Genomic DNA, 12,136 nt, shown 5'->3' on the forward strand with positions numbered 1-12,136 from the left:
TCCTCCCGCGGCCAGGGCGAGGCTGGCGTCGGGCCAGCGCGGGCCGGGCGGGGCGTCGGGCCGGCCCAGGGGCGGACCCGGGCGCGGGGCGCGGGGCACGCTGCGGGGGGCGCCCTCCGCGGCCGGGGCGCCCGGGCTGCGCTTTCCCTCCGGCCCCCCCGGTTTCCTCCGCGCGGCGGCGGCGGCTTCCTCTCGGGGAAACTACGCGGCTCCTTCCCGGGGCTCCTCGCCCCGCCCCGGTCTCCGCCCCCTCCCGTGGCCGGGGAGCCGGTGCCGGCCGCGCGCGGAGGTGCCAGGGGGCCGCCGAGCCGCGGGCACCCCTCGTGGGCCATGTGACGCGCCCCCGCGCCCGCCGCGCGCCATGCTCCTGCCGGGCCCCGCGCGCCCGCCGCCCGCGCAGCATCCCGGGCCCCGCGCGCAGGTGGAGCGGCCGGCGCGGCTCCTGCGCCTGCTGTGCGCGGTGCTCGTCTGCTCCCGGGAGGTCGCCGCGCTCTCGGACTTCTCGGGTAAGAAGCGCCCGCCCTCGCCGTGCGCCCCGCGCCCCGGCGCCGCCAGGTGAGCCCTCGGCCGGGGCGGCCGCCCGAGGGGTTCGGCAGGGTTGGCGGAAGGGGGTGCGCTCGCTCCCAGTGCTGTTAGCATGTAGGTGGCTGCGTGTGCGGGGTGGCGGGGGCGCCCCCCCCGAGATGGAAAGGGGGTAACAGACTTGGAGTTTGTCGCCTCGCTGTTGACTTCAGTTTCCCGGCATCAGCGACTCCGCTGGTGGACGCGCGTGGGCCCCAGGCTCCTTGAGCTGAGCCACCCCAGCCGCCCAGCGCAGTGAAATCCACGTGCTGTTGGCCCAGGGGGTGCCCTTGGTTTCCACCCACACCCTCCAGGCGTGCCCCGGCCAGTCTCCAGGGGCGCAGGTATGGAGACTAGCCCCGGGACACCCGACCTGAAGTCTGGGAAGCCTGGGGGGAGGGCAGGTCGGGTGGAGAGGTGAGAAGCTTACAGAACAGAGGAGACTTGGGGGGGGGGCGCATGACTGCCTCCAAAAGGCACCAGCACCCCCCCTCCAGTCCCAGCCTACTTAAAAAATAAGGACTCCCTCCAAAGGTGAGGCTTTTCCTTTGGGGGACTGGGACCGGGGCTCCTGCAGCCGCTCTCAGGTGTCCTGGCTCGTAGGTGGGGCAACGGGCAGTGAGAGCAGTTTCCCTGGGTGGACGAGGGCTACCCAGCCGCCTGCCTACGGCCGCCGGCTGCCCTTGCCTGGAGCAACCGGCCTCCTCCCGGTTGTCACCCCCGACCGGGTCTCCCTCTGGGAGCCTCCACCCTCTCCCAGCTCAGGAAGCAGCTCCGAGCCCCTCTCCCCCTTCCCAGCATCTCCTGCGAGCCCAGGTCCTGCGTGTCCCCAGAGGGCCCTGGCCACAGGGTCTTTTGCAATAAAACCGCAGTCCCCGGGACTTCTACGCAGGAGACCAGAACGTGGCAGGGAGCGCTCGGAAACCAGAAGCGGAGCTGGGTTTCTGGTTTACTTACAGAGCAGGTCATTGTTAGCCGGGAGCCTCAGGTCAGAGGTTCTTTTCTCTGCATATTTAATATCAAGGCAGTGTTTCCACCTAGCAGAGGAAGCCAAGATATGCCTATTTGGCAAGCAAACCGCAGCCCTTAAAACCGAGCGCCGCGGGGTCAGGGCGCTGAGGCAAATGTGCTAGGGAAATGCTTTTCGAGCGCTATTGACTTTTTTCGGAGGAATAGAACTTTCTCGGCTGCTGGAAAAGTTCTGTATTTGCTGATCTGAGCTCTGGAGAGCAGGCTCTGACTTCAGCCACCTCCGAGCTCTGAATATTGTAAGGAAAGAACTGAAAGCTGACATCGCTGCAACTGAACAAATACCGCTTTAGGTAAACTGCAGCGCAACCAATGGGTTGAGCAGACCTGTGGCCGTCTGTGGTCACCACCCAAGCGTGGAGGGGTCCGTGTGCAGCCACGGTTACGGGCGGTGAACCCGCGCGGGGAACAGGGAGGCCGTATCCCGAGGGAAAGGCAGGCTTTGACACACCTCTTTCTGGACGACCTATGTGAGAGGAGGAATTTCCTTCTGCTTTGGGTGGGAACCTGACGTCCAGGGTTTGACGCTCCTGGAGCCAGCAGTGGGTGGTATTTCCAGATTCATCCATCGGCCTTGCTCTCTAGGGATCTGAGGTCCAGGGAGAAAGTGTCAGGTGTCAGGGGCCCTTTTGTGGAGAAAAAAAGAAAATTAACATCCTCCCAAACCACAGACACACTCCGCTTTAAGTCTCAATCCTACAGGGCGTGGCAAAACGTTAGGAAAGGCTGAGGGAGCCGGCGCCCCGGCTCAGCGGCCGAGCCTTGACCTCGAGCCAGGAGGCCGGGGTTGCAGGCTCCGTCCCCAGCAGGGGGCGTGCAGGAGGCAGCCCCTCGATGTCCCTCTCTCTCCCTCCCCCTTACTCTCTCTCTAAAAATCTATTTTAAAAAAGCTTTTAAAAGGAAAGGCTTAGGGAGAACGTGAAGTCTTCCAGAGTAGATTCACGGGACTTGAAACCTAACGAATCTTCAGAGACCTCCTAAGCTGCACGTGATATTCAGCGTTGAGGAAGATCCCTGAGCTCCAGCGATGACAGTGAGCGTTCAGATGAACGTTTTAATCAGAGCAGTGGGTCCGGATCACGGAAGCCCACCCCCCACTCCAGTGGCCTCAGAGCCCGATGCCTGCTCCCCTGGGGACAGGCCGTCCTGTTCCTTTTTGCGAACTTGGAGAGATGAGTAGAAAGCAGAAGCCTGTAAGGAAACAGCGACCCCTCCCCCCGGGAGACGCAGCTATGGGCCGGCGCCGGGGAGCCGCACCGGGCAATGCAGACAGTAGTTTTTCTTTTTTTAAAAATATATCTTTATTGATTTCAGAGAGAGGAAAGGAGAGGGAGAGAGAGAGATAGAAACATCAATGATGAGAGTCATTGATTGAGCCCGCAACCCGGGCATGTGCCCTGACCAGGAATCGAACCCGATCGCCTGGATCCCAGGTCCACGCTCCACCGCTGAGCCACGCCCGGCCGGGCGGACGGTAGTTTTTCTAAACACAGGAATATAAAAACTGAAATTGGGGGAGCCTGGGACCCCTTTCACCCTGCAAAGAAGGGGCTGGGGGAAGGATGGTGTATCCGCGTGGAAGAAGGTGCCAGATGTCGGGTCCCAGCCGTTGTCCACACAGGGGACCAAGCAGAGAGTTTGGGGAAGTCACTTAAGCCTTTCTCTTCTTTGTGACTCACCCTGCAGCCTTGTCCTGCGGCTGTCAGCTGGTGCAGGTTTCCTGGGTCATTGATTTTTATTTTTTTGCCCTGGGGATTCCAGCATCAGATCTCACCCTTAATTAGCCAGAGGCTGCATCGAGGGCCCCCCCCCCCCCCCCCCCCCGTGTGCTCGTGACTCCGGCTAATCACCTCCGAGCTCGCTGGGAAACAGCCCCCCCAGGCGCCTTCTCCCTCAGCCCTGAAGATACGGAGGCGCTGCCAGCGGCCGCTGGAAGGCTGTCCATCATCACCCATTAAAGCCATATCCCAGGGAGGCCCGAGCTGTGCCTGCAGAAGGAACGCCTCTGGTCCCTAATTCCACACTCGGACGCGCTTGGCATTCACCCATCTTCCTCTGCGGGATGGATTTCTGTTCTTTCTGACGGCATCCCAAAATCGGGGATTTGGCCTGAGAGACCCAAATTGATCATTGATTAAAAAAAAAGAAAAAATACAGAAGTCGTTCCAGCTGGTGTGGCCCAATGGTTAGAGCATCCGCCTGAGGACCGAAGGGTGGAGGGTTTTCAATTCCCAGTCAAGGGCATGGACCTGGGGTGCGGGTTCAGTCCCCGGTCGGGGCGCCTACGGGAGGCAACCGATCAATGTGCCTCTCACATCGATGTCTCCCCCCCCCCTTTCCCTCCCTTCCACTCTCTGAAAATCAAGGGGAAAATATCCTCTGGTAGGATTAACAACAGCAGAAAGTAATACAGAAGCATAGTGTCAGCAGCATCTTCGCTCAGAGGACAAGGCTGGGGTAGGGCTGAGGGGAGGAAGGTCCCATTTAGGTTTTAGCCGTAAAAAGCAAGGGCCCTCTATGTTTTGCCAGCGCTAAGGGCAGTGCTCCGGCTGCCCTTGTTTTACATCCATCGTCTCTGCTGAGGCAGGCGGGGTCCCCTCTCCCCGCTCCCCCTTCTTTCTTCTCACAGAAGTCCTAGGTGATGGATGGGCTGTGCCGAGGGTGGGGGTGGGAAGGAAAGGGTGGGAAGTTGTTCTAGTTCCCACGTGGATGCCTCAAAAACTCCTGACTTCGGACAAAGCAGTCAGGCGGTGTGTTTACACATTTGGCTTTTTCCTGGGGTGCAGGCCGTGAGTGTGGGAAGAAGAGGGGAGGAGATGATGGGAACCTTCCCTGGACCCCACGTCCCCAGACCTCTCAGAAGGGTCACCGCGTGGTGGCAGGGGGTCTCTCAGCTGGTGCCCCCTCCCTGCCGTCAGCGGCCCCTGCAGGAAGTGATCAGATCACTCACAGTCCAGCAAATAAACCCGACCCCAGCTCCTTGTTTCCTTGGCTGAGAATTTCAGAATGTAGACAAATGGCAATTCAGCCGATCTTTGGGGCTGAGGGGTGGGAACTAGGTCCTGATGGAGGGGACAGAATTGCCCGTTTAAGCAGCAGGTCTCAGCCCTGGGTGCACATTAGAATCACCAGTGTCTAAACCAGAGTGTGGGGGCTCAAGCAGCACCCCAGGGCTTCTGATGCAATTGGTCTGGGGAAAGCCAGGCACTGATCTCTTTTTCAAAGCTCCCCAGGTGCCCTCGCTGGCCCTGCTCAGTGGTTAGAGCATTGGCCCATGCATTGAAGGGTTGCAGGTTCGATTACCGGTCAAGGGCACATACCTGGGTTGCAGGTTGGATCCCCGGCCCCAGTGGGGGCACACATGGGAGGCAACCAATCAATCAATCAATCATCAATCTCTCTCTCTCTCTCTCTCTTCCCCTCTCTCTAAAATCAATTTAAAAAAATCTATACTCTTATCATTCAAGCTAAGTAATGGACCTGGGGGGTAGGGGTGAGGGGACTCTGAAATTTTATACCAGGTCACTATTTTAATGATGCTGATGTGTTTGTACCTTTCTGGAAGGAAATAGCTTTCCTTAATAACGTAAATCCTAGACTCACTGAGATTTTAGTACTTGAAGGAGAACCTCAGATGGGAAGGGTGGCCAACCACGTGGCTCAGTCTGTGCTTTCTGAGCATCTCCTGTCCCCTGGAGGTCCCTGATTCGGCTCCCGTGTCTGCACCATCTCAGTTAAAACTCTGGTCTGGCATAGACAGGAACCTCTCTACTTGGCCTCTCTCAGCACAAGTAGGAGAAGTTGGTGAGTTAAAAACACTATCAGTGTATGAAACACGTAAAACATTCTGTACCAGACACTGTTCCAAGAACTTCCTGTTACTAGCTCATTTAATCCTCACGACCCTACGAAGGGGATACTATTGTGATACTTTGAAGAAACTGAGGCAAAGAGAGGTTAAGTAACTTTTGGAGATTTGAACCCAGGCAGATTCTCTAATGCTAACATGAATAAATTACAAGTAGTTTAAAGCAGTGCCAGTTCTGTAATGTTTATGTCGTAATCTGCTAGACCCACTTTTACCCCCAGGACTTTCTGGTATTGTCCACGCCACATCTTGTCTACAGACAGCACCGTGTAGCCCCAAAGAACTGATTACAGAGCAGGATCTGTGGTCTATTCTGGAAATTTGGTGGAACTTATTTCTGAAATTACTTCTCCAACGAAACACCTACAGCTACTGAGTAAAATATAACAAACGCCCTTTAAATGCATAAATGAGTTACTACACATAAGGACCATCCAAGGAACACACATGAAGAGGGATCGGAGAACTGGAGAAGTCAGCAGCACCGACCCTGTGGCTACACTGGGGCCTTTTGTTGGTCTTGACAACCAGGATTCAACAGGTGCATGAGGGCAGAGACAAGGCATTAGACCAGGGTAAGGGGAGGCGTTGGGATAAAGATCTCCACATAAAGCCGGGACCTGCAGGGATGAAACATTCATAAGAAGCTGGATGAGAAACAAGTCAGCCTTCTTGCAAAGAAAGATGACAAGGAAACTTCTCAGCCTGGGCTCAGGGTTGGAGGAAAAAATAACCTCCCTTGAGAATATGTAACCACAGGCCTGCCTTTGCAATAGTCTGGGTTTTGAATTCACATTACCTTCACCAGGAAACCCAAGCTGAGAAACTAACCAAGTTATCCCAGGATGGTTGTGCCGCAGGGTACTTGGCAAAGCCAAAGCCAAACACACAAATACTCCCTGCATAGAAACATCACCAACACAAACCCACAAGATTCTTAGAGATGAAATCCTATTGATAGAATCACACAATCCAGTACAACATTATATGAGCAATAGTCCTCAGTAAAAACAACGGAGTTCTTAAATAATGGAGGAAATTAAAAACATGAAAAAGGAATGAAAGGCTATAGAGTGGGCATATTTGTAAAACAACCAAATATATCTACTAACTATACTAATACTACTGCATTAATGAAAACTATATTCATTGAAGTTAAAAGCTTAATGGATAGATTAGACTTAGCTGAAGAGAGAAATGGTGAACTGGAAAATAAAGCTGGAGAAATTATCCAGAATGCAGCAAAGGAGGTAAAGACATGAAAAAAAGAGTTTATAAGACATGGGGGATGGAGTGAAGGTTCAGCATACATCAGAATCATAGAAAAAGAGATTAGGGACCGGCCAGGCGTGGCTCAACGGTTGAGCATTGACCTAGGATCCAGGCAATCAGGGTTCGATTCCCGGTCAGGGCACATGCCCGGGTTGTGGGCTCAATCAATGACTCTCTCATCATTGATGTTTCTATCTCTCTCTCTGCCTCTCCTTTCCTCTCTCTGAAATCAATAAATATATATTAAAAAAAAAAAAAGAAAGAAAGATTAGGGAAAATAAAGGAGAGACAACACTCAAAGCAATAATATCTTGGAATCAGTTTTCAAGAATTAATGAAATATTTAGACTCAAGCATCCCAAGCAAGTAAAATAAAAATAAATTTACACCTATAATATTGAAACTGTAAAATACTAAAAACAAAGTGATAGTCTTCAAACAATTAAAGAGAGAAAAAAATATTATTTATAAAGTCTTTGCAACAGCTATGAGAGCCAGAAGCCAATGAAATGTTTTCCAGGTTCTGGAAAACAACAACTATCAATGCAGAACTGTATACCTAACTAAACTATCTTCGAGAGTGTGGAATAGATGTGTTCACCACTGATAAATCCTTCCTGAAAGAACTACTAGAGGATGTACTTCATGAGGAAGGACACTGAGATACAAAGTAAAGAAATGGTACAACTTCTAATGTACTTCACCCACATCCTTGGTTTCTGCCTACGGAGAGTGTGCCTTCTCCCCGTCTTGAGACATGTCGCTAAGATATCTAGTTTCTTTGGCAGCTAAAGTCAAGAGATAGTTTGTTGACTCTGTTGAGCTCTTCTGCTGACTGATGAGCTCCAGCCAGAGGTACCCAAGTCCCTTCCCCAGGTGGGCACCAGTTCCAAGGTGATTACACAGTGGGGATTCTGTATGAAAGAACAGGAAATGTTAAGCCTTTTAGGCATCAGAGGCTGTGCTACATATGATCCAAGGCTACTCAAAGAGCCAGTCCTGTCCCGGGAAGACTTCCTTCTCAGTGGGTTTGTGGCCACATAGATAACAAGAGTTGGAGGGATGACTGAAAGACTTGGCAGGTCACATTCTCCGAATAGTATCCAAACCACAGAGCTTGGAATCGAGGGATTGGGAGTGTGTCTGTAGACCCACCAGTCACCCTGCCCATGCCTGGACTTTACATTTCCATACCTGCATTTCTGGATACCCGAATCATCACGTGCACACTCAGGACCCTGACAGTGAATTTATCTAGGGAATGAAACAGTGCTTGAGATTTGTTTTATGCCGAGAGCCAAGTTTTCTTTCTTTTTTTAATCCTCACTGGAGGATACCCTCTCCATTGCTCTTCAGAGAGTGGAAGGGGGAGAGAGAAAGAAACATCAATGTGAGAGAGACACATCAATTGGGGCCAGGGATCGAGCCTGAACTGGGGCACGTGCCCTTGACCAGAATCGAACCTCGGACCCTTCAGTCTGCAGGCCGATGCTGTAACCACTGAGCAGACAGGCCAGGGCTGAGAGCCAAGTTCTCCACACACGGAGGACCAGGCAACATTGAGATTCAAAACGCAGGCCACTGAATCTGAAATGTATGTTTGCAAACCGTCTGATTTCACGTCGGCCTCAGATGTCCCCTGAATACAAATCGCCTCATTTGGGGCTGGAAGCGCAGGGAGGAAGAAACCTAAGAGTGATCTCCAGAGCCAATCTTTAATTCGGATGACTATAATAGAATGAAATCCCGTTTCAAGTCTGTCAGCATTCCTTTGATGATTACAAATGAGTCCCTCCCCCCGGCAATGTGGGGGCATAATCGGGATAAAATAACCCTTTTTGTCTGCCGGGGCCTGTGAGATGCGTGCTCGGGGCAGCCTTCGGAGTAGCGTTTCAGTCTGAGTCGAGCATGACGCTCCCCGGCCCTTCTTTCTTCCTCTCGACTCGGAAGATTTTTCTCTCTTTTCATGTTAAGCGGCTTCCGACGCTCTCAGGCTTAGGAATCATAAATCATCATGCTGTAGAGTCTGGAACAAGAGAGACCGCGGCCCCCGAGGTCCCCCCACCCCGTCCGGCAGGAGACAGGTGGGGATGAGAAAGCAGGATCTTATCTGGAGGCCAATTTGTACAGCTTTTGAGGGCTACGCTTCAAGGAATCACACAGTTCTCTTTTTCTATTAAAAAAAAACAAAACAACAAAAAACACTGGACCCAAGTTCAGGCCGACACACCTCTTTTTGTCAATACGACTGTGAAGTTAAGGGACGGTCATTTTAAAACACCTGCCGCTATTCTCTGAGGCCCGAAGGACTAGACACGCCCTCGAGAGCCAACAAGGCCAGGTGCTCTGTGGGCAGGGAGGCAGGGCGCCCACAGCCGGGGCAGAAGGGGGCCTGCGGCCGGGGCCGGGGGACCCGCTGTGGGAAGGGCTGGAGCACACTGCAGAGCCCCAGAGCACACCTGGCGTCAGTTTTACCTCTTTCAAGTCCGGGTTCAAGTGGGGAGATCCCTCTCTTCTGATTTACTTTTTTTTTTTTGAGGTAGGTGCCCCAGGAATTTTTCCCCAGGATTATTTTTAAAATAGTTTTATGGCTCCCTAAAGCCATAAAGCTAGGTTTTGAGGTAAAAGGTCTGCCTTTGTCAGACTTCTGCGTCTCCCTCTGGCTGTTCAAGGCAGGGGAAGGTGGCCGACTTGCCCCCCAAATGCCACATGGTCCTTACGGTACACGGCTGCCTTCACCCGATGAAAACTGAGCTTGTCCACATTTAGCCTGAACCACTGACTCTCAGTCCGGGGAGATTTGTTACCCCAAGGATGTTTGGCAATGTCTGCAGGCAGTTTTATTTGTCACAACTAAGGGGTGCTGCTGGCCCCCAGGGATGCCGCTCAACGCCCCACGATGCCCAGGACAGTGCCCACAACGAGGAGTGATCCGCCGTCCCCCTGGGGTCCAGAAAACCAGTCTAGACGGGCCAGCTGGGCGTATTTCATTTTCTCCACATTTGGAATCTGAAGTAGGTGGGAAACTTTTTTAGAAACCAAAGTTGAGTTTGGCAAACCCTGGAGATGTCTCCACGGCTCTTCTCCAGGCCAGCTTGGCTCCTGCGGCCACAGGGAAGGTCCCATCCTTCAGACCGCGGCAGCGGGAATCCAGCCGCGAAGCGGGAACCCAGCCACGGTTCCCCTGCACAGTCTCGCCCGGGGCTCTGACCCAGACCCTCCCCCCGGGAACGGGCCCGTGTCTGGGGCCCGTTGCCCTCCTCACGTCAGACTCAGATCTTTGCCATCAGGAACGTCAAACTAGAACACCCCTGCGGAGAGGCACTCGGGCTTGAAGTCGGTGTGAGGACGGACCCGTTTCCAACGCCTCTGGTTATCTCACAGCCTCCGCAGAACAATCGCGGGTGGGGGGCAGTTATTTTGAGTCTTACAAGGGAGAGGGGAAGTCAGTGCCTCCCACAGCCTCAGCCCACTTTCCTGCTCTGCCCCTGCTCCCATCCCTCCTGCACCCCCTTTCTGCCACCCCCCACCTCTGCGCACAGTGTGTGGGCGGCTCACACACACACACACTGACATTTTTGTGAAACATGCTCACCTCTCTGTGCTCACGTGACACCCTCTACAGAGACGTGTTCAAAGAGAGCTAATTGGCCCGGTTGGCGTGGCTCAGCGGTTGAGCGTCGACCTGTGAACCAAGAGGCCACCTGTTCGATTCCCGGTCAGGGCACGTGCGCGGGGTTGTGGGCTCGATCTCCAGTAGGGGGCGTGCAGGAGGCAGCCGATCGATGTTTCTCTCTCATTAATGTTTCTGTCTCCCTCTCTCTAAAATCAATTAATATATATTTAAAAAGAGAGCGAGAGAGCGAATTGTGGGGATGAATCTGCATCGCGTGTTTTCCACGTGGCCCTGTCCACCTCTCTGTGCTGAATGTCACACACCTACCAGGGCACATCTGCAGCTTCTGTGGTTGTAGGGCCAAGCACCTCTGGAAGGGGACTCACCTGTCTGAAATGACGCCTGCCGCCGCTGCTCAGAGGCCACGAGGCCAAAGGACAGCTGCTCGCTGGCAGAGCCTGCCGTCCCGTCACCCCTTTCACACAGGTCACAACTCTAATGAAAATAGTTCTCTACTCTGCCGGGCACGGAGAAGACGTGGGATTGTTTCCCAGAGCGCGCAGGGCTCCGGCAGGAATGGGCGTGTGGTGTTTGCTCAGTTCCGTGACTCAGTCCGTCTGAATCCGAGCATTTGAAGGGCTTTGTCCAAAAAAAGAGGTCCATTGTGTGGCTGTTGGCGCAGAAGGAAGCAGCAGGCCTGTCAGAGCCGTGGTTCAGATGTACCGCTAAAGTGGGTGCTGGGGGAATGCTCTCGGGGCGGGAGCGGGGGGGGGGGGGTTGGCTCCTCCTCTCTTGCCTGCCCGTTTTGGTCGATGGAACTTGAGTTTTCAGGATCTGTTCATATTAAGAAATCAGAACATCTTCCCTTTGTGCCTTTTTATAAGCATTATGTTTCTAAGCAAAGACCAGTATGTTGGTTTTTTTAAGAAAATATGTTTTTATTGATTTCAGAGAGAGGAAGGGAGAGGGAGAGAGTTAGAAACACCAATGATGAGAGAGTCATTGATCGGCTGCCTCCTGCACGCCCCCGACTGGAGGTCGAGCCCACAACCTGGGCAAGTGCCCTGACCGGGAATCGAACTGTGGCCTCCTGGTTCATAGGTTGACACTCAACCACTGAGCCACGCCGGCCGGGTGATCAGACCATGGACGAGAAGATCCGTCTCTGGAAACAGAACACAGATTGACCCCCCTGGGCTCTCCAGGACCTCAGGTTACTGTGAGGAAGGCCTGACCAAAGGGAATGTCTTAATTAAGTTGCTCTTGCGTGTGTAGCTCTCACACACACACAGCAAGCGCCCCTTCATCTTTAGAAGGCAGTCAGATGGTGACATGCAAATCGAACCCAAACTGCAGACTTCTGTGGGAATTGGGGAGCCTTCCAGAATGTGATGTGCCACTCACTGCCTTGGGGTCTTTGATGAGCATCTCCTCTGTACCATTTGTCTCCATCACCCATATGTTCTTTTTCCCTGGGAAGGCAAATGATCAGGTGGAATATACAGAGGATGATATGTTCACTGAGAGTTTTACTTAAGAATATCAAATGGCCTGGCCGGCGTGGCTCAGTGGGTGAGTGTCAGCCTATGAACCAGGAGATCGTGGTTCGATTCCCAGTCAGGGCACAGGCCCGGGTTGTGGGCTCAACCCCAGCAGGGGGCGTGCAGGAGGCAGCTGATCAGTGACTCTCATCACTGATGTTTCTCTCTCTCTCCCCTGTCCTCTCTCTGAAATCAATAAAAACACACACACACACACATATATATATATATCTTTAAAGAATATCAGAT

General features: G+C 53.4%; 1 protein-coding gene across 1 annotated transcript in view; it reads left to right on the plus strand.

Moving 5' to 3' along the window:
* The first annotated feature begins 314 nt into the window (after positions 1-314).
* The window catches only part of EVA1C (eva-1 homolog C), a 50,814-nt gene continuing 38,992 nt past the window's right edge, over positions 315-12,136 (plus strand). Inside the window, 2 exon segments of the mRNA XM_081139420.1 lie at positions 315-537; positions 539-555. Of these exon segments, the coding sequence (XP_080995546.1) occupies positions 362-537; positions 539-555 (193 nt within the window). The 5' untranslated portion in view covers positions 315-361.

Source organism: Miniopterus schreibersii (assembly GCF_964146895.1).
Source record: "Miniopterus schreibersii genome assembly, chromosome: 5".
NCBI lineage: Eukaryota > Metazoa > Chordata > Mammalia > Chiroptera > Miniopteridae > Miniopterus > Miniopterus schreibersii.